This window comes from Phoxinus phoxinus (assembly GCF_949152265.1).
Source record: "Phoxinus phoxinus genome assembly, chromosome: 20".
NCBI lineage: Eukaryota > Metazoa > Chordata > Actinopteri > Cypriniformes > Leuciscidae > Phoxinus > Phoxinus phoxinus.
The window spans coordinates 26,029,170-26,052,854 of record NC_136895.1 but is presented as its reverse complement, the minus strand read 5'-3'; the positions used below and the strand labels follow the sequence as shown (position 1 = coordinate 26,052,854).

Below are 23,685 nucleotides of genomic sequence, written 5' to 3'. Positions count from 1 at the left end.
CTGGTCAAAGCTATTTTACACTCTTACCCTGGCTATCATTCTCGACCGTGCGTCTGGCCATTCTCAAAGCTTTATTGCGTGTAATACACACAACGCACCCCACACCACTAATCATACACAAACGTATAATACTGTACATACCTACCCCACACCACTACTAAACCTAGGTTTATTAATTTATTAAATTAATTTATAATTCCTTATTATTGCAGAAAATCAAAAAATCGAATTTTTATTAGAAAATTCTGAAAAGGAATAAAACTGACCATTGTCATCCATCAACTGACCAATATAGATGTTATTTAAATACCATCTCTCAAAAAATATTGATTTGTTTCTGTAAATAATATTCTGATTGTTCCAAATAAAACAACAGTTAGGTGAAAAATGATGTTTGTAAACCAGTAACCACGATAATAAAACCTGTTGGTGAATTTTTTTGCTAATTTAATGGATAGTTTACCAAGTGAGAGGGGGCACTGTAACACAAATTCAATACCTCCAACTTTCTTAAAAAACAAATTATGAAATATGTTCCATATAGAGTCTATTTTTTTAAACAGATCTTTTTAACCAATTTACTTTTAGCACGTGGTTAAATAGGGTAAAGTCAACAACTCCAAGACCTTCACTAACAACATTATTTCTTAGAACCTTCTTTTTCATTTTGTGTGATTTATTTTTCCATATGAAATTATAGAATAATTTATCTAATAAGGAACATAATGACTTAGGACAATCCATTACAAAAAAAATATAAGAAAATCTTGATAGACCCTCTATTCGAGTTCACGTCTCAGTTTTCACCCCCTCCCTTCCTCCTTCACAAGCGGCAACTCTCACTGACCGGTCACATGAGCAGCGCCGATGTCCAACTCACCTTTCTCTTTGACGTTGAATCAAAACCTACAATTATTGGGAAAACTGGTAAAATGAAGCTTATTTGGCTCGTATTTCTGTGGTGTTTATTTGATCGCGGTAAGACATTAATGCTTATATGTAAAACCGAAAGTGACTTGTCATGCTAATTCATTCAGAACTGCATTTATCTGCTGTGTGCGTTTTTACTTGACTATTGTAAGACATCAACACACGAACTCATTTTCAAGGGAGTGGCATCATTCAGACACAAAGTCACAGATACATCAATAATCAGCGTATGAATCTCAATAATGATGAAACGAAATGAAAGCTTAATGCTGCATCATCGATGAATAGCTACATAGCATGCATTGTGTCTTGAAATAGTAATGCAGCTGAATTGTCTTACTGGTTTATTTTATTCTTATTAATTGCTTTTATTATTTTGCTGTAGTTTTGTTGTGATGTTAGTTGCTTGTTTTGTGATGTTTAGAGTTTATCTGTTTATCTCAATATTTTGTTGATTGTCCATTGATGAGATTCATAGGCTGATTTGTGATGCGTGTGTGTGTGTGTGTGTGTGTGTGTGTGTCAAAAATACTGTAGTTGTGAAGTGAACTTTCTGTGCACAATGTTTTTTTGAAATTCTTCAGATTGTCACACCACTGCTGGATCTCAGGCTGTAGATCCCAATTCTGTTCCTGGAGATCTAACTTGTTGTGAAGCTCCAACCTTGATCAAACAACTGAAGCAGAAAATAAGATCTTCAGGAGCTCTTGATATTTACAGACAGTTTTTTGATCAGGATTAGATCTGAACTCTGCAGGAAGGTTGAGTTTCCTCCATGAACAGGATTGGGCATCGCTGCTGCTGGATCTCACCAAATGCGTCTATATAGCACGCAGTGTGTTTATCGTGTAATATATACGCGAAAATGAGTTTTTACGTGCATAGTATACACATGGATAGCATATGGTTGGGTTTAGGGTGGGGTAGGGTGCGTGTGTATTATACGCTTGGGTAGGATTAGTGGTGTGGGGTGCGTGTGTATATCACGCAATTAAGTGCGTATCATATGCACGCGCAAAACTGCATATCATATCCACGTAAAAACTCATTTTCGCGTATAAATTGCACGATAAACACACTGCGTGCTATAGAGACGCATTTGCGTGAGAACAGGCTGGGGCATCCCTGCTGTAAATCAATGATGTTCTTTATGATCTGTAGAAAAACATTGTCACAGTACTTTCCTGTTGTTTAATGTTGTTTGGCTCATAATTAACTGTTCATTTCTTTTACAGGAGCTTCTGGTGTTGAGACAGACCGAGTGTCAGTGACAGAGGGAGATTCAGTCACTCTACACACTGGTGTTCAAACAAACCAACAAGAGAGAATTAGATGGTATTATTATGACATTTGCATCGCTTTAATCAATGGAGATCTGAGTAAGATCTGTACAGATGTTCAGTGTAATAATGACACTGAGAGATTCAGAGACAGACTGAAGCTGGATCATCAGACTGGATCTCTGACCATCACAAACATCAACATAACAGACTCTGGAGAATATATACTGAAGATCATCAGCGGCAGCGACAGTAAAAAGATCTTCAGTGTGGCTGTTGGTGAGTAATTTATGCATTCACATTTAGTGATATTTTTACACATTCAAAAGCATTTTTTTTAACTGTATATTAATTGACATGCAGTATAAAGATAATTTCTTCAAAAACACATTTACTGTTAAAGTGAAATTTGTAGTTATATATTAATCCCGGACAAGCCACCAAGGAATGTGAGGTCTTGTTACAAGCTCTCCCAGTCTAGGGTTGGGAGAGGGTAAAATGAGTAGAAATGTAAAAGTGGAGAATTTCCTTCAGTCCTCTGCCCCAGAAATGTGAACCAACCACTTGAGGATGCAAAAATAAAATTATTTATTTTAGTTAAACAAAGAAAATGGAAGCATTCAATCTTCAGGAGAAGATCTAGCCAAAACAACAAACAAAAAGGGGAAACTTACTTGTGGAAGAAAAAAATAATTACCTTTACAGACCTGTATAAAAAATAAAATAACATATGCTTCCCTCCACTCCCTGACTAACCAATAGATAAATATATTACAAAAGAAAAAGTGGCACCATCTCCCTACAGCTTCCCATAACATAGAAAAAAAAAGAAAAAAAAAGAATATATATATATATATATATATACACACACACACACACACTCACACACTCACACACACACACACACACAATACCTTTTAATACAGAAACTATGTTTAGAAAGAAAAGAGAAAATAAAAAAAGGATAGGAAAAGGATTATAATGCTGTTTAGACACCAGAGCACACACAAACCACAAGGTGTGCAAATTAACTGCAATACACAAGGCCAACACGCCAGTTTTACACTCAATTGCAGGAATACACAAGTCTGGTGCATGGGAGAAGTGAACCTCTCTCAAGTAGTGTTCACTCTGCTCTCTTATAGCGGTAGCTCTACAACACTCCTTACGAGCATCAGGTGTGGCTGATTAACTGCAAGGCAAGCAGAGTGAGGGAGAGACAAAAATATCAAAAACACTTGTTACACAATACGTCCTCAGGACGTAACAATCAGTATGATTGAAAACATTTTGGGCCCTATTTTAACAATCTAAGCGCATGGTCTAAAGCGCACGGCGCAAGTTCACTTAGGCCACATTTACACATAGCCGGGTATTTAGAGAAACTAATATTTCTCCCCCTCCGTTTTCAATAATAACATTGTGCACACAACCCGCATAAATACGCCGTCGAGCGCCTTTATAACTATGCCAAACCTATGGGCGGCACTGTAGGGAGAAGGATAAAGCCATGCAAGCCAATCAGAATCCTCAGAATCGACAAGAGAGAACCTAAAACCCCGTTTCTCCCAGTTGACACGACAACATATAACCGGCGTTTTCAGAAATCTCCACTTTGGCCGGAGTTTTTAGAAATAATCGTTTTCTGGGATAAAAACGGCGTTTTCGTGTAAATGAAAGGCCAAAAGGCAGAGAAATATCTGCGTTTTCCTATCGTGTAAACGGGGCCTTAGAGTGTGTCCGAATCCACTTTTGCTAGTTTAACGACGGGAAAAATGGTCTGCGAGCCCGGCGCATGGTCTAAAAGGGTTGACTCTATTCTCTTAATGAATAATGGGTGTGTTTTGGGCGTAAAGTGAAACATTTTACGTACAACTTTTACATTTTAATCCTTTTATTTTTTATATTTGGCATGTTTGCGTGCTGCTGCCTGTGTCCTGTGTCCTGTGTGTGTAATAAGCAGAGCGTACACCCGTTGTGAAACCGCCTATAGGCGCACATTAGCCTACTAACGCGCTGTTTAAATAACAAAAATAAATAAACACTGCGCCATTGACTTTAGACAAGGTTTTTGTCAGGCAATGGTGCAGTCTATTTCAATTGCCTCAAAATAGCAACGCGCCAACAATGCGTCTGAACAGATACTAGCAGCCCATGCCCCATGGGCACACAAATGGGCGCAAATGTATTTGCTATTTAAACAACGTGGCACAGGATGTGAAAATGAAAACCGCATAGGACTGAAACTAGCAAAAAAACACTTGCGTCGCGCTTGGCGCTGCATTGCGCAGGGTGTATGATAGGGCCCTATGTTTTTCCATTGGTTGTTAGTTCTGTCAGGACCACTATCGTCAAATACAACTGACAATCAGCATAAAGTTCAGATTGGCGGTAATATGGTTCTGTTCTGGGCAAGAACTCCCTGCACACATCCTGACTGGGCGAGAGGTGGAGCTGGGGATGGAGGGAGTAATAATTAGCTCATGAGAAACGCGATAGCTGTTGATAATACTGAAGGAGCTTACATACAGTATGTATACAGTGATAGGCGTCGTATTCCTATAGGTAGACGTAAATTAGCTGAGAGTCAGCTGATGCGAGCTTGACTAACCTGCCAGAAATGACAGCTTCAGCGTAGGTTCTGCCAGGAAGACTCAATCAGCGTGCCACGTATTACTTCTCTCCTAACCAATCATGTGCTAACACTCACAGTATAAAAGATCGGTACTTACACTCGTCTGAGTTCGCAGATGCTGACGCTGCCAAGTACTCACCCGCGTCTCGATTCCAGTCATTCCCAACTCAAAATCATACCGTTGGTTTTACAAACTTTGACGGCGCGCGAGTGCGGGACACGCGTGCAGGAAACTCCTCTCATGAGAGACGATCCTCTAACATGGTTTTCAGTTCAAGTTCAAATTTCACTTTCAACGCTTTCAATCGGTTCTCACGTTTGCGGTTCCAGCAGCCACGTTAACATTTACTCACGATCAAACATTTAAACTTCATTCAGGTGAGTATAATTTGGCTACTCAGCTGCTTCCTTCACCAGCGGTGAAGTTCATTCGTGACTGTGGTGACGTGGCAGTTTTCTTAAACTGCGGATACAGATTGCAGTCTTCAACGCAACAAACTGTAACGCTTTACAGTAGGGCTGGATAGCTCGCTGAATGGTTGCAGCATGTGTAAGCAAGATCCAACTAACCAATATCCCACAGGCAGCGCGGTGTTAATGTATTTTCAGCATCGTCGATCCCACGCACACATGGGCAGTTCGCATATACTTCACGACAACTGTATAGAAATAAACCAGCATAAGAGTAAAAAAAAATATATATATATATATTAACCGGCTAACACTTATGCTATATTCAAGCTCGCGCTCTCGTCTCATACCGGCTGCCCACTCACCAGAGAGTGCGTTCCACTTAAAGGAGCAGTATCCAATTCAACTCGTTATGCCTTCTCTTAATTCATCAGCTTTGGCATTTACAGAGATGTCCGGCTATTTAAATTTTCACGTTAATATATGACCACCATATCTATAAAGGAAAAAAGCTTAGCTTAAGAGAACAGTTGGTCACTATATTTATGCATACGCTGTAGTAAAGTACAAAGACAGTATATTATACATTTACAAGTGCTGGAAATTCTCTAACAAATGTTTTATACAAAAAAAAAAAATAAAATCTACAATAACAGATATGGTACAATCGTTGTAACGTTTTCCTGGTGACTACTTTAATCCACTGATAGCATGTGTCACCAAACAAATCACAGTCAAGAGACTCAAGTGCAATGTTTTACTTATCTGCATGATTTAAATGTTAATATATTTTTTCCTATCCAAGGGACTCACTTGGTTGTCATGGCCAGCATCTCCCGGCCGTGGATAAAACTTAATTCCTACAAGAGCAACTCAAGAGTAATGTCAGGTATATGCTGTGCAGCTGAAAATGTATTCTACACTCAAGTCAACAACACAATATCAAGTGTATCGAGGTAGTATTTTATCGGTATACCGTTACCTTACTTCAGGTAAGTATCGTACTAAGATTAATAAGATTTAGTGCTATTAAAATAAATAAATTGGCACTGCCCTCACAATTCGCTTCACCAGGTAATGATTCGATTCTACGACGCATTGCGATGCATCAAAATTATTCTGCACACAAGGCAAATTTTTCATCAGTCATGAGGCAATACAAGCAGTCATATATTGAACAACAGATTTTATAGGCTGCTATGTGTGTATTATCACTCTTCTGTATCTTTGACATAAATGTCATTAATCAAAATAAAATTGAATGGTACAGGGTATCGGATAAGGCATTTTCAAACCTGAAAAAGAAAACCTAAATCACTGCTTCAGTGCTTTGAACGAGAAATGTTTCCCATCTCTCTGCTTCTGAACCATTTGAAATTAAATAGTGCAATAATAACAGCCAACTTTGTTGTTGTTGTTGTATTGCCAACGTGCTTGATTTTAGTGTGGCAGGTTTTAAACATCGCGTAAGTTTTGTCACGTTTCCCATTAACTCCGTAGGATCTAAATGTGCCCAGATGTCCGCTTTCCAAGCTCTGGGTGCGATTTTTAATTACCCGTCTATCGCGGTCATCTCCCTCCACTCAGCCATTTTGATTGTTGTTGTTATGCCCCCGGAAGTAATTGAAACTTCTCAACTTTATTGTTTAACCCAAGGCCAGAAAATAAACGGCGAAATAATCGATTATGGCACTTTGCCGCATTGATGCTGAATCGTGCATGCCCCACATTGCAATGCATCACCGAATCTATTATTGTTGACACCACTAGTATATGCTTTCTGCTCGGTCATCGAAAATTCACTATGAGTATCTCTATTCTAAGCAGGTCATCTATCTTGTCTGTTAACGCTGGCCCACTGTGGTGAATTAAGCGACCCGATTCAGCTAGACGAAGGTGCATGTCCAATCTCAGATTTGGGCATGTGGAACAGCTAAGGTCAGACATATTACCAAGCCTACTCCGGCTTCGTTCATCCACGCTTCACAGAATTATCCTATAGCGGCTGCTAATGTCCTTTTGGGTCGAAGTCGTGGTAAAACTTGTATGTGCTAACGAAGCTCTGTTGCGTCACTAAGGCAGATCTTGTCAGGCGGTCATTCTATTTCTGAATGTTTATCTGGCAATCAGTAGTCTCTAATTTCATGATTAAGGTCGCGCTCATTCCTGGCCACTGCAATGCCATATCTACGTGCTTTCAAGTTTTAGTCTTCAGGCTTCAGATGGCTTCACCCTTCAGCAACCCGGATCCATCACCCTGCCCTCCTCTAACAGAGATCATGTATTTAAGTCAATCCAGCTAGACCATATTTCACTAAAGGAGTGTTTCCCAACACCTTTAAAGCTCAGACTCTGCAGTATTTGTTATAATGTTTCACTTATCTTTTCAGATTCCTCTTATTCCCATCCTGATCATGGCCGGTTGTTCCTTCCTCATCTACAATTACAAAATTTATGTGTGGTAGGTCTCCGGTGTCCCCAGGGTGCGTGCGAGGGGTTTTGGCTCACAAAGCCCCACAGATATTTTTTTATTGATGCCGGAATCATCATTGAGGGTGAGTGAAGCACACAGTTTGTCTATCCCTCGGATGCAGTCAGGCTACTGCTCCCAGCACAGGGGGCGGAGTTTCAACAGCTCGTACTACAGCTTCGAAACTTACCCCTCACAGACAAATCTCAAAACTTTTAGCTTGTTCAAATCCGAGTCAGTCAAAGATGGAGAGACCCAAGAAGTGTAAACATGTAGATCTCACTTCAGGATGGTTAGTTCATGATTACGCAGCTTATGCGTAGTTATCTTCTAGTCATTGATTTGCTCATTCTGTTTTGATATCTATAAATCATATCGGGGGGACTGAATTTATGTAATTTTAGGGTTTGTGATGCCACTAACCCAGGAGAAATGCCGCTCAGCATTTGTCGTAGTCCTTAAAGCAATCTTGTTAAATGAAAATCTTCCATGGTCGACCTTTTGAGTGTTGTAACTTTGCTAAATGTATTCTAGAATTCAAGTTCTGTTATCACATTAACAATTTCCAAAATTAGCAATAAATTCTGTTCCTTCTCATCTATGATTAAATTCCTTAAAATCTGCCCAAGTTCTCAGATCACTCCCCCTGTTACCCAACCTAATGAAGCACCTCTATCTAAAGCCTGGTTCAGGGCTCATTTAGTTGCTGTCCTCAAAAGCTGCCATCTATCCCCTTCTCTATACTGGTCACTCCTTCAGAATTGGGGCAGCCACTACAGCAGCTGAACGAGGAGTTTCTACATCAGCCATTAAGATCATGGGAAGATGGTCTTCCTCTGCTTTCGAATCCTATATAAGAACCGGTTCTAAAATCATCCTTGAAGCTCAGCAAGCTCTCCAGTAACGATCCAGGTAAATCCTAATGCAAATACTGGTGGTGGTGTCTCGGTTGTACATCACTTACTTACCGAGCAGCAGCTAATTCCCATCATTTGATAAGCCACATCATGTCTGTCTCTATGTGTTTGCAACTCCGTTTTGTGTGGCCGTTCAGCCTGTCTCTCGTCTCTGTGTGATCTGTGTGATCAGCCTAGTGGCTGAGCTCGGTCTTGTCCCAAGTAGGCGGTCATAGCCATGTTCTGTGTGGCCTATCGTGGCCTTGTCCTCATGGTCCATCGCGGCCTGGTTCGTGTGGCCTAGCGGCCTTGTCTTGTGAAACTTGTCTTTTGTGTGGCATTAGCGGCCGTTGTGGCTCCTAAGCGGTCTCGTCTCTGTGGTCTCCCATGGCCGTGTGGCCTACCGTGGCCTTGTCCTGCAAGGCCATTGTGGTCTAGTGACCTCTAGAGGTCGTGGTTTCATGTGGCTTTATGGCCGTGTCTATGTTTAGCCCGTCTATGTGTGGCCTTTAGCGGCTCGTAGCTCATTGCTGCCCTGTCCTGTGCGTGGCCATTCGTGGCCGGGCCCATCGCGGCCTTTGTTCAGTGTGGTCTATCATGGCCGTGTGGCCTATCGTGGCCTTGTCCTATGTGTGGCCCATCGTGGTCTGTGGTCCATCGTGGCCTCGGTTTCATGTGGCTTAGTTGCCTCGTCTTATAGGCTCGTCTCTGTGTGGCATTAGCGGCCGTTGTGGCTCCTAAGCGGTCTCGTGTCTGTGGTCTCCCATGGCCGTGTGGCCTACCGTGGCCTTGTCCTCCAAGGCCCATCGTGGTCTAGTGACCTATAGAGGTCTTGGTTTCATGTGGCCTAACGGTCGTGTCTGTTTAGCCGTCTACGTGTGGCCTTAGTGGCCTTGTCCTATGTGCGGCCCATCGCGGCTGCTGTTTTGTGTGGCTTAGTAGCCTCGTCTTATAGGTTCATATTCATGTGGCATTAGCGGCCGTTGTGGCTCCTAAGCGGTCTCGTCTCTGTGGTCTACCATGGCCGTGTGGCCTACCGTGGCCTTGTCCCTTATGCGGCCATCATGGCCTTGTGGTCCATCGCGGCCTTGGTTTTATGTGGTCCAATGGCCAGGTGGTCTATCGCGGCCTGTCCTGTGTGTGACCCACCGCGGTCTCGTGGCCATTGTGGCCCTGCTTTTATGTGGTCTATCATGGCCGTGTGGCCAATGTGGCTTGTCTGTGTGTGCCCTCGAGGTATGTTGGTCCATCGCGGCCTTGCTATGTGGGGTCGAAGCCGGCCTTGTGGTCAAGCATGACCTTGTGTTTATGTGGTCTATCATGGCCTGTGGTCAAGCATGACCTTGTGTTTATGTGGCATATCATGGCCTGTGGTCAAGCATGACCTTGTGTTTATGTGGTCTAGCATGACCTGGCGCCTCATCGGCTTTTATGTGCGGCCCATCGTGGTCAAGTGGTCCATCGTGGCCCCGTCTTTATGTGGTCATCTTGACCTTGCGCTATTATGGCTTCTGTGCGTGGTCCATCGGACCTTGTCTCTATGTTGTCTGTTTCACCATGTTCATGTACAGCCATCACGGTCTAATGGTCCATCGCGGCCGCGTCTATAGGCATCTTAACAATGCATAAAAAAAAAATAATATATATATATATATATATATCGTACTCACCCACTATATTGCTTTTATCACGCTATTTTTTTCTAACTTTTCTTTCTCGTTTCAGGATCTGCAGGATGCTCAACCGGTGGGTATACTTACTCTCAGTTCTTTGGGGGTGGGCTCCGTCCCGGTGGAATTATTCCTCCACCTATCTTTGGGGGTCGGCTGCGCCCCTGCCTTCGTCTTCAGGCAGGATATGCAGATTCCGCTACCCTCGCATTGCTCTCTAAGGACGGGGCCTACGCCAAAGAACTTTATAAATTCATGCTTGCTGGGCTGTTAATAAATATACGCCGTTATATCAATTTATCTCCCGAGTCTTTCTGGTAGAACTGACGCTATGCTTGATTTTTCCAACCATTTGACCACAAACTCACAACAAGAACAAGGTTTTGGTGAAGTGTACTAACATAAACATTCACGTGTGTACCTTACTTCTTCTCACTCTTGATTTCTGATAGTTTTGAGGACAATTACTCAAGAGTTTTCCTGTCAATGTTGTTTTCTGATAAGCTCACAGAGCTGATGCTGTTTGCTCAAAAACAAAATTTACAAGTTAAAAATTAATATAATGGAGCTTTTTACTGTAAATAGAAGAAGATAAAGATGTAAATATCAGTCAACAGTATTGGTAAATCAATTACCAGTCGATCTCTAGTAATAATGACTGTGTGTCTTCATCTGTTCCAGATCCAAGTTTACCTTCAGCTGCTGTAGCAGGAATAAGTGCTGCTGTTGTTCTGCTGTTTGTGACTGTAGTCGCTGCTGTCATTTAAAATCGCTACAGGAGATATACACCAGTAAAAGAAAATGGCAAGTATAACGTACAGCTGATTATACAAAGTGTAAATATGAGATTTATTGTGTAAAATAGAATGTTTCGAAATATGTTAAAGTATGTATTTGTTTTTCAAAGAGGTGATCTTCAGGATCACTTGAAAATGAAAGGCTGGTGTATTTGATTAGGGTTGGAGATGAACTGTGCAGGACAGTCGATCGGCAGGAACAGGATTGGGCACCCCTGGTGTCCAGAGACTGAACAGTGTCTATCTTGCTCGGATGGATTGTGTGTTCAGTTGGCGAGTCGCCAGCGCGAGGATTTGTTGCAGTTTCCGACGAGCATGATTCCAGATAATCTTCTGAATTAACGGGAGTGCTCGCAATTCCTTTGGCCGGGGAAATCACAGCGATCGTGGGTTTGATGGACATTTAACCCCGGGAAGTAAAATACACTCTGCTTACTTTAAGGTATTTTTTAATTGTTTGCTCCATGTTAAGTAAAGAGGCCTTTTTTTTTTTACCACAACATACCCCAGCATCAATCAGGCCTGCAACGTGAAATACTTTCATATTGAGTAAATTGAAGGATGAGCTCACATTGCCGGATTAGTATTTGATTGAAGAGTCCTTTGAGTGTTGAGAAAGAGTTTGGGGAATCACATATAAAAGTTATATACCTAAAAAAAAGTGAAAAGAGACCTATTATAATGTGTAATTGATCTTTTTGGGAGTTATCTGTGAATTTGATTATTTTGTATTATTCCTATTGATTATTTGCATAATTATTATTTTACATTTTTTACAAAAAACTGAAACTTGATCCTTTACTATTTTATTTCAGTAAATGGTTAATTTGCAGTAGCCTATATTTAGTGTTTTCACTGTATTAATTTGAGGTTAAAAGGATATATATATATATATTGGGGCTGGGAATCGATTAAAAACATGAACTAGTTAATCACACAATTTGCTGTGATTAATCGAAATTAATGGCATTTCCCCCAAGCTTGTAATCATCAATATTTAAACGTAGAATCACCTAGAAAAACAGAAAAAAAATTAAAACAAAGAAAAAGAAAAATGTCCACAAAAATTGGACAGAGAATAGCCCTAAAATAATATTAAACATCAATATATTATTCTTCATTCAGTTCTATGCAACATACTCAGATTTACTATTTTTTAACTAATTATCAAAATAAAGTATAGTCCTACAAAGCTATTATTACCATGTGATCATGTGATTACCATGAATTACAGCATGTGATCAGAGCAGGTGATTTTACCATTGTTGCCCATTATGGCTACCAGCTCAGTAGAGCTATTGCGAACAGAAGTCTACTGAGAAATTTCACGTTATTTGAGCGGACTTTGCTTTTCCAGTGAGTGATCGGTACATGATTGGAGCGTTTGGGCCGTGAATGACGAACGTGCAGCGCAAACACGGAGCGGAACATTGAGCAGAGAGCGCAGCGCGCCGACAAACACACACGCGCGGAACAGAGAGCGCGGCACACACACGGAGCAGAAAAGACTCGTGGAGTTACTAAACAAGCTGTGCGAGAATGAAACCTGATCGCCGAACTTATATTTTCGGCCTTTTTCCGATTTCGGCCAAAAAACTAAAAATACCATTTTCCAGCTTCTGTGGTATTCGAATTCAGCTTTGCTAATTGTACACAGCATCTTTGTTTTGTCAAACGCGCCATCAGGCAACTTTTAAAATGCAAACATTCCTCATCAGGCAACTTTTTTCCTCCTAAAACTCCATCCTTGTCCTTTTCCATCATGACAGGGTGACTTAGTTCGGCACACTTACAAGTTATTAAAAAGTAATTAAAAGTTATTAAAACGAGACAAAACAAGTGCTGCGTCAATTCGCCTTTGGCTAAGCCACACCCTAGAATGTAGATTGACCAATCACAGCGCAGCCAAGAACGAGCTCCCACAGAGGTCTAACACTTTTTCACAGCGCTCCATTGACTTTAACACAGGCGTCTCATATTTTTGGTCTCGGCAGGCTATTACCGTCGTAGTTTTATCAAAAATATGTTTTTTGATCAAATTATCCGTTTTTTTCCCTTCCCAAAACCGAAGTCAAATCCTGACAAGTGTCGTTTTTGGATTAAACTGTGTGGACGTCCTCACAGTCAGCTAAACCCCTGAAGGATCAACAACACACTTTTGTCTCTAAGATAAATTTAGCTTTTAACCTTACTGTGAAGTTATACTAGTTAGACAGTTTTATGCAGTTTTAGGTCATGATTTCGGTTCTCTACCCTAATTGTTGATACGCTAGCACACGCTGCTAATAAATACAACTTTATCTGATGTAGCAACAGTAACTAAGGGGGGCGGGGCTTAGCAAAAGGTGAATTCTGTTATTTTTTTTTTTTCATGTGTTTAAATTAATCATCTCAAATTACACATTTCAAATTAATCTAATTAACGCGTTAATTCACCCAGCGCTAATATATATATATAGGTTGAGATCCAAATGCAGCTTTTATTGAGTAATCCAGAATCATAATCTAAGCACAGGAAGGCAGTCCAAACAGGCAGGGGTCAAAGGCAAAATAATAATCCACAGGACAGGCAAGAAATCCAAAACCAAGAGATAATGGAAACCAGAGACAATGCTCAGAGATGCAGTGTGAACAGCCAACAAAACCTCAAACAGGCTTATGTACACAGAGTTAACAAGGCTATGAGGAACAGCTGATGACAATCATGGTTTATTAGTCCCGACAGTTATGGGTAATGTAGTCAGAGATGGTGTGGCAATAGTCCGGGGTGGAGTGCACTCTGGCGCTATCGAGGGCACTCCAACTGAGATGATATACATTTAGACAGCTTGGAAGATTGTAATGACGCTTTATGAGATTGAGATGAATTGAGAGTAAGTTTTTTAGAGATTTTAAATGAAGCATGATTTTTTTGTGTTTTGATAATAAAGTTGACAAGAACGTGAAAAAAAAACCCCACAGTAATACTCAACATATGTTTTTAACACTAATTTAAACACTGCCTGCTGATACATTACCATAACATGTCAATTATGCATGATTACCAGATTACCATAGGTATTAGTTTTACCATTAGCATTTGCCCCTTAAACTCTCCTTTAACCTCTTTACTGGCGATGCTTATAATGTGGGCTGTTCTGCTTCTGTTACACAGCAAGTTAAGCGCAGTGTATCTTCTTTCAAACTAATTTTGATTTATATATTTTTTATACTTGACCAAAAAACCGAAGTGTCTTCTTTTAAAATAAACCATGAACTGTAGTCATGAATTGCAATAATTTAAGTTTATTTAGCCATATGTCATTTTCCAGTGCTCAAAAATGGAAAGAGGCTATAGTTTATTGCACTTTTATGTCCATTTGTTTAATTCTCGTGATTTTTTATTTTTTTACAGATTTGTTAGTTTATTACCACTTCATATTTATTTTAATTTTTTTTTTATCAGTATCCTATTCATATCATATTAAATTGCAGTTCAAGTATTTATTTATTTATTTAGTTGATTTTCTTCAGCGCTTAAAATCTTAGGGCTCAGAGTCCGGTTCGGCCCTGTACAGGCTACTAAATGTTCATCCTGTTGACATGTAGAAGTGAATGTTTGTCTTTGTACTTTCTTGTAACAAATGTGTTGTAACCTGTAACATTGTGTCTTTGTGATTCATGTTTTTACTGTTGAGTTTATGCATTGTATATTTACAAACTAAAAATGTATCATTCCCTTACACGCTTCTATGTATATAAAAAAAAACCTGTAGATTAATGTGTAGTGTTATTCTGGAATAATTTAACACTGAACACACCAGTGAACGATAATGTTGAACAGTGTGAAGAGTGTGTGCTGATGACAAGAGTCAGAGGTTCAGTTTGACTCAGAAGATGAACTTCAGTAAAACTGATACTGTGAGATGGCAGACGGGTTTAACTATTTATTTTAGTTTTCCGTTCACTGAGAATTGAATACATACACAAATATACACAACCATTTTAAAATCACTTCAGTTAGGCTCTATTTTACCATGAAATGTAGTTTATACACAATTCACACAATAAACTTCTACTTTTAGCCATTTAACAGTCAGACAGTTACAAAGAGTATTTTAAATGTCAAAAATAAAGAATTCATTATGAACAGTTAAAATCTTAATAACAGATGAACTAACATTATATAATGTGCAAATACGATGTGTGAAACAGGGAAGGTCAAACTGTTGTGGGAGGATTCACACCAGATCGAGGGTTTCAGGAGATAGTTTCATCAGACACTGAACTACTGGAGAAAATGTTTCACATGTTTTCATTGTTCTGTTTGTGCTTGTGCCGTCTGATCGGTAAGTTATAAATATATGTTTTGGTTTAATTTAGTGAAAAAGCTGCTATTTTCGATGGCTATACTACCTGTACAAATGGATTATGAATATTGTGAGATCTTTCTTTGAAGTCTCTGTTGAAGACAATGAAATGTCCAGCTCTAGAAATGTCATAAAAATAAAATGTCAAAACTTAAAGTAATGGAAATCTCTAGTGAATGTAAAGGTCTCCGTTTATGATCTGCATGGAGGCTCAGAAAGCCAAAACTTTGCTTTCAAATATCAGGCGATTTTTATCCTTTAAAAAAATATACATTTTTAAAAATACAAGTTTTTAAATACAGCTACAAAACTCATTTGTCAAAATGTGCAGGGACCCCGAGAGCATGAGAGACATCTCATCTAAGCGCCTTATAAAATATCTAGCACAAGTCAATGTAATCTATATGCCTTATGCTTCGGACTCTGGGTCCGGATGAATTAGCTCAAATGATCCATAGGGAATTTTAATAACTAATCATGAATATGATTAATATTTTGCATACTTCAGTTACATTAAATTGTCGAAAGTGAAGGTGGATTATATGAATATATGAATAATCAATCACAACGAATTATAATTCCTCATTCATATATCAATAATCCTACTTAACCTCGATTGCGAGATAATCTTTAAGGGAAATCAATGTAATTATCAGATCGTTGTTCGTCCAGCGACCAACGATTAGATTAAGTGATTAATCTCTCAATAAAGTTATCCTTCCTTATAAACTCCAAGAAACACCAACCTTCTGGCCGTGAACATTAATATTTCTGGTGTTTATGAAATTAAAACTACTTAATGTAGTGAACAGGGAGCGCGGTAGCTATAATCTACCTCATTGACGTTTGTGGTTTTACGAGCGTTTTTCACAGACACAGTCTTGAATACATTGTTTTAATAAATGCAAACTACAGAGTATAACGGATTACACATAGTGATTATAGGTTTTATACGTCTATGTACAGTTACTTACATTAAACAGACAAGACAAAAACGGGTAACAGCTGATGAGAGAAGGAGAGTTATAGAGAGTTGGGGAGGGGCGCTATGGGGCCCGCGCTCGATTTGATTGCGGGACAGAGAGAGAGAGATAAAGAGAGGATGAGAGAGAGAGAGAGAATGGTCACGTGTGACCATAGAACAGCAAACATCACAGACCTTTGAGAGAGACATCAATCAAAACAAACCTTAAAACATTAACACTCGTCAGAGTTTGATACTTGCAAAAAAGGTTCGTTTGTGTGTGATGAGCTGTGTCCAGCATGCGCGTGTTCTCGTGTCTGAGGCGCGTTCTCCCGTGTCGTTTCGGAGCAGGGCGCGTGCTCGTTGCCAGAGCACGTTTCCGCGGGAGCTTTGAATGCTGGTTGAAAGTGAAGTTGCTGAAGGAATTCAGGCTCCGTTCGTTCGACTCGTAGGTGGAAACGACCAAAGGAGAATTTGAAAATGGCACAAAAGGAACTTTATAAAGAAAATAAAAGCAGGGAACTCCGTGAGGGAGTTTAGATCGGAGACGTCACATGATGAGCAGTGATGAAGGCAGGAAGCGCAGAGCAAGAGAGCGCAGGAAGAGCTTTGCTCTTTCCTTTAAAGACTGTATGGGTCACTCCTTCGTTCGGCGCGTTGTCCAATCACCTTCAGTGATCTGGGAGCGGGAGAATCTTCTTTGTCCTGCCAGAAGACCCCAGTCTGTGTAGTTTATGACAGAGCTTTGCCTTAGTCATTTCTATGACTAAAAAGGATTCATCTAGTAATAATCATATCATTGCAGTCTATTATCGAGATTCAACTCCGTTAGGTCTCAAGATTTAAAATGGTATCAAACACATTCAGGTTGGATTATATGATAACGAAGTTACATAAGATATACAGATTAGAAGCATTTAGATTTTGATTAATACACATTAAAACTTACATTAAATCCCAAAACTGTCATGACATATAAATGGCAACACATAATACATTTGGTAATGTTTTAAATATGATTCGTTTGAAGAAAAGTCTCTTGTGTGTGTGTGCGTATCTCTCTGGAGACGTGGGTGTTCTGTCACGTGTGTTCCTTGGAATTTTTGGGGTGTCGTGTTACGTGTCTCTTTGTGTGTGTGTAATGGAGAAAGAGACAGAGACCTCTTGTTTGTTCACACAACGAATGAAGTGTTTGCAAGAAATCACGATTCACTAAATTTGATAAGCACCTGTCCGGATGTCAATGTTGCTACATCAACTTTTTAAACTTGATTTTGCTGTACAGCAGAAACATTTAAAACAAATAAAAAGAGGCGGCAGTGGTTCAGTGGTTCATGTAGGTTGTCTACAAACCGGAAGATTGGTGGTTTTATCCCCGGTTCCACCTGACCAAGTGTCGAGGTGTCCATGAGCAAGACACCTAACCCCAGCTGCTCCCGATGAGCTGGATGGCGCCTTTCACGGCTGACACCGCTGTCGGTGTATGAATGAGTGAATGTGAGGCATTATGTAAAGCGCTTTGGTGGCCATGGGTCTGTTAAAGCGCTATATAAATGCAGATCTTTAGATCAAAGCCTCACACTTTTTGATATGTCTGTCATATCTCACCTTTCATTTTGTGTTTCTGCTGCTGTTGTGAATGTTCTTCAGTTCACATGAAAATAATAAAGACTACAGCTGATTTCAGGATTTATAAACCAACAAAACCTCTTTATGTTATCCAGATGTGTTTGGCACTGAGACAAATGAAATACAGTCAGTGTCAGTGATGGAGGGAGATTCGGTCACTCTACACACTTATGTTAATGAAATACATGAAGACGACGATATACTGTGGAAATATGGAGCTGAAAACTCTCCGATAGCTAAAATAAGCATTGAGAACAGAGTCTTCTCCACATATGATGATGTTCCTGATGGGAGATTCAGAGACAGACTGAAGCTGGACAATCAAACTGGATCTCTGACCATCACACACACCACAACTGAACACACTGGAGTTTATCAACTGGAGATAAGGGGAGCGAAAATAACTTCAAAAACATTCAGTGTTTCTGTCTATGGTGAGTAGAGATCATTTGTCCTCCTGTCTTTTACACTTGTTTTATATCAACGTATTTAATTAAAAGTTAGAGGTAATATACTGTAAAAACACTCAATACACTGTACTGGAAATTGTTGTGTAGATTTATTTATATGTCTGTTTATCTTCCCATGTTTCTCAGCTCATCTTCCTGTTCCTGTCATCAGTAACTCTTCACACTGTTTATCTTCATCATCATCTTCATGTTCACTGGTGTGTTCATCAGTGTTGAATGTGTGTGATGCGACTCTCTCCTGGTACGCAGGAATCAGTGTATTGTCCAGCATCAGTGTGTGTGATCTCAGCATCAGTCTCTCTCTACCTCTGGAGGTGGAATATCAGGATAAAAACACCTACAGCTGTGTGCTGAACAATCCCATCAGCAACCAGACCACACATCTGGACATCAACACACTCTGCCACACATGTGCAGGTACCACAGCACTGATCATATATGTGTGTATTTACTGACCTGATCTCTGTCTTCTGTTGTACATCAGACTGACACATTCACTTATTTATATTACAGAGCTGGATGAACAGTCTTTTTCCCTCTCTCCAGTGTCTCTGATAGTGTTGATCTCTGCTGCTGGATCTCTGATGAGTGTTGCAGGATTTGGGATCATCTGCGTCTGCAGGAAACTCGGACAAACTGATATAGAAGGCAAGTGTAACCTAAATGACATGTTGCTTTTCAGTTGCAAAATATTTTATCAAAAATATGTATTCTGTCTGTGTGTGTGTGTAAGTGGGGAAACATGTAAATAGCTTCACATTTGTATCCTATTGTTGGTTTCGTTTATTGACTTAGTCAGTGTCTTTGTGGGCACTGGTTCATTTGATATTGTAGGCTATGGAACTACTTTAACAGTGGATTTACTGGAAAATGAAAAGACACATTGGAATATTCATCAACCAATCAGAATGAGGCATTCAACAGCCCTGTAATTGTCTTGTTTGGGGACTTTTATATTCTGTTTTATTTAGTTCATGTATCTCCGCTCCGTTCAGTTTTGGTTTTCTTGGTCACTGATTATCTCGCTTGTTTCAAATATTGAATTGCATGTTAATGCTTTAACTCTGGCAGCCCTAATAATAACATATTGTAAAATAAACAGATCTAGTTAAGATTGTGTTTTGTTATTAATACATCTATTATTGTTGTTTTAGAAACTTTTGAGACTCCTGATAAAGAGATCACGTACGCTGATACGACATTCCACAAAAGAAACACACAGAAATTGGTAAGATTCCTCATTTAAGTTGCTCTATAGGAACATAATAGTTCCAGAAAAGATAAAGTAATTAATTTTTCTACATATTTGAAGCAACATTTCCTTCTTTTCAACATTTACTCTCTTAATACACATTGTAAAAAAAAATCTGTTCAATTTACGGTAAAATACCGGCAGCTGTGGTTGCCAGAAATTTAACGTTTAAAATACAGTAGCAACATTTTAGGTTTTACATAATTAACTTAAAATTTACAGTAATAAACCGTATTTCATTATCTGATATAAAGTTAATTTACTAACCTATTTAAGTATTAATATCTGTTTTGTACCATTGTAATACACTGATAACCACCAACCACATCAGATATGAGAGTCACATGATCAATCAAAGCTCATCACAAGCAGCTTTTCCACACAAAAGTTAATACCAATATATAGAAGCTGCACAGTGTCATTCACACAAACACTAAACACCATCATGGTGACACATCATGAATTTTTAAAATGCAATAAACATTAATTTAACAACATTAAATGTAACATAAAACCCTAATGTACATAACAGATTAGAAAAAAACTAAGAAACTATGAAGAAACAGTAATTTCAACAAAAATACATCAAATGTGAAGTGTCACGTAGGGAATTGTGGGAATGTCAATTTACGTTTTTTTCACTGTGAAATATACAATGAGTTGTTCTTTTTCACTTTCAAAAACTGTAAATTTAACGGTATTTTACAGTAAAATTACATTAAATGTACCCTTTATATCTATCACAGTCATTTACCGTATAGTAAGGAAACTTTCTGTTAACCAAATAACAGTCTTTTACCGTTAAAATCACGATAATTGTTTACAGTCAGTGCTAAAAGCATGCTGGGAAGTAGATCCACAATGCAATTAGTTATTTCATCATAAATGGTTTGTTTACACAAAATGATTAAGTTCTATTTTACAAATGTAAGTAGACTGAACATTTGATTGTTTATTTTAGCAGAAACTCACTTTGTTAAACCATCTGACAGCAAAATCACATATCAGATCAGATGTTTAGTGTCCAACCTGACATTACTTCACTATACTGCCAATATAGTCGAGTGTCTTGTTCATTTCTAAGAGGCTCACTTCATTTTATTTTTAGTAGCCTAATATCATCTCTTGTTTTTGTGTGTGTGTTTTTTTTCCTCTTTTCTTTACAGGATATTAAAGAGGAGGATCATGTGGAGTATGCACCTCTTGCCATGATAAGATGATCAATCGTCAGTCTTTTTCTAGTATCAGATCTGTGCCATCACTCTCAGTTTGTCTTTGGTTGAGTTTAGGGATTGTGAGAATCACCACATGTGATACTTAAAGATTGATGAAAGAAATGATCCCCTAAAAAGAATTTGCCTTGTAATACAAATCATCTAAATTATATGGTCCATTGGAGCAATTTCATGTATTACTCCTTAAAAAGATCATGGACCAGATTTACTAAACATCAAGAGCCGTCTGGATAAAGAATGCTTTTTGGGGTGGTAAATAATGCCGAAAATACCAGTAAATTGACTAGCGCAAACCTTAGTAAATCACCTTGCATGATACATTTAAATACTCTCCTCCCATAAATCGTGCGTTTGAAAAGGAAACTCCTGTATATGCAAATAACCCTGTCCACGCTGTTTCAGCACTATTTTTTTAACTCTTTAGTAAAAGAGCAGTCTCTTTAGTAAATCCTGACAGTAATTTTTATGGCAAAATAATGTTTGCGCTGGAGGAAGTTGTTAGTAAATCTGGCCACGTTTGCAAATCTCATGGAAAAAAAGAGCAAAAATGTAAATGCAAAAAATAAAATCCTTTATTCATTTATTTACATCTGTACAGAAATGCGATCTGTTGGGTGAACAAACACCTGAGCATGAGTATCTACTGTCGGTTTGTGAATCCCAGACAGCAACATAGTGTCGGACCACATCTGGTACACGAGGATTCTACATTTGTGGGCCGGATCTGGGCCGACACTATGATATGCTGTCTGGGATGTGTCTGAAGTGTGGATAGTCTGTGGGTGAAGGGTATTTTGTTTTCCATTCGTGTTCATATGAAACCATTTGACTTCTGCTTAGACAAAACAGCTTTAGTACAAAATACTGAATCACAGAATGACAGATAAAAGATGTACTAAAATAAACCAGCGATATTACTGTAAGATCTTACTATGCGTCTTTGAATCAGGATTGATATTCAAGGGCATATGCATTTCTATATACTGTATATATATACATACACATATGTCTATATATACATATGCATACAAGCTCTGCTAGTTTCAGTATTTATTTCCAGATTTAGCAAGACTTCTTTTTAAGAGGAACTATTCTTGAACTCATAACGCTTTTTTTAATGAGGGCGCCAGACTTTTATATTTGAGAGTGCCAGCAACTTTTACAGATGAAGCTACTTTTAGCAGAAGCTTGAGCTTAAAATGCAGATGTACATTTATTTTCATTAACAAAAACGTAACTCTAAACCACAGTAAAAATTGTCCTGATTAATCATTGTCCTCCCCCCGTCATTTGTTCTCGTTGTTTGTCCGTGAACATTTGTTGAACTTCCTGTTTTCTTATCACGGGTAGGCTATATCGGGAACAGGGAAAGGTGAAGATCTTAGCAAGCAGTCTTTATTCAGTACGGTAACAGCTTTGCATAGATGTGTAAGGACAAGCTGTTTCCACCCACCTATTTTATGTGCTTTTTGGAATATCACATAAGACATTTTTTGTCTCATGTAAACACCAAGATGCATTAAATTCTACTAATGCACATGCGCAATTGAGTCAGATAATTTTTTTACCCGATTACAAAACATGCGCATAAAATGTGATGAAAACATATTTACACAAATCATTTCCAGGATGCGCATAAAAAAAAAAAAAGTCTTTTGAATTGCGCGATGGGACGACATAATTGGACTAACCAGCAGACGGATCTAGTTGCACAGAAACTGAAATGTTGTTTTGGTCATTTTGAAACGCCTGAGGAAAGTCTACAGTCAAAGTGTTTCTGCATATTACCTCCTTGCACAACTGCACAACTGCGTTCCCAAAGAGCAGGCATCCGCCCCCGAGAGTAACAATGTTTTTTTGTGTTTCAAAAAATAAATTACATACAAAAAATATTATAGACTACACTTATTTATCTTAGTGATATTTAGCTCCATTTTATCAGGAAGTGAAGATTCACTGGATGGAATCTGTACTTTATTTGTAAATGTATTGTGTGATATTCCAATTTAAAGCATGAGTTTAATTTGAAACTTTGGACGAAACATAGCTAACAGTGTTACCAAATGCTTTCAATGGATAGTAGCTGAAACTGATCGCTAAATGTCGCTAGATGAATTCATAATGGCAAATCCACTGATCTATATAAATATAAATGAGTCTCGGAATCTAGATAAGGTTTGTCCAAGAAGTTGCTAGATTTGTCTCAAAATTGGAAGTAATTAAATATAGTGATAAAATCAATATTGGTAACACTGATATAACCAACAACCATTGACTGAAACACAAGGGTATAAATACACTGTGTAACAAGAGGGACATGAGGGAGTTGTCATGGTGATAAACAAGTGTATATGGAAACTGAAAAGACAGCAATGGAAACAAGGAAACAGGAACTACATACACAATAAATAATTCCCCAGATGTGTCTTATCTCGTTACCCTGTTAAGCTTGTTAGCCCCTGCATATATATAGCCCTTGTGTTTCTCTTGTTGCTTTGGCAGTTTTTGTAAGTTATGGTTTGCTTTTACTTCTCTTCCCTGTGTATCTATTAGTTGTTGTTATTAGTGGTGGGCAGATCGAGGCTTCGTGAAACACTGAACACAAATGTGGCGTATTGTGTCGAGGCTTCGAAAAAACCCGACACTCGTCTCCACAGTGACCCCTAGTGATCAGTGTAAATGCAACTAAAACCCGGG

General features: G+C 38.9%; 2 protein-coding genes across 3 annotated transcripts; both read left to right on the top strand.

Moving 5' to 3' along the window:
* The first annotated feature begins 824 nt into the window (after positions 1-824).
* On the top strand, positions 825-12,106 carry LOC306988839 (uncharacterized protein). 2 transcript variants are annotated; one of them, XM_079593998.1, is made up of 4 exons: positions 825-978; positions 2,166-2,489; positions 10,974-11,096; positions 11,250-12,106. In XM_079593998.1, the coding sequence occupies exons 1-3, from the start codon at positions 855-857 to the stop codon at positions 11,057-11,059; spliced, it is 534 nt and encodes a 177-aa protein (XP_079450124.1). In that variant the 5' UTR covers positions 825-854; the 3' UTR covers positions 11,060-11,096; positions 11,250-12,106. The 2 variants fall into 2 exon arrangements, with proteins under 2 accessions (XP_079450124.1, XP_079450125.1); XM_079593999.1 differs by having other exon boundaries at positions 825-927; positions 11,250-11,531.
* Positions 12,107-18,132: 6,026 nt separating this feature from the next.
* LOC306988231 (uncharacterized protein) lies at positions 18,133-19,433 on the top strand (the record flags this gene model as incomplete). Its single annotated transcript, XM_079593038.1, has 4 exons — positions 18,133-18,465; positions 18,628-18,918; positions 19,015-19,149; positions 19,336-19,433. Exons 1-4 carry the CDS (start codon positions 18,171-18,173, stop codon positions 19,431-19,433), a joined length of 819 nt encoding a protein of 272 aa, XP_079449164.1. The 5' UTR covers positions 18,133-18,170.
* Between the last annotated feature and the right edge of the window lie 4,252 nt (positions 19,434-23,685).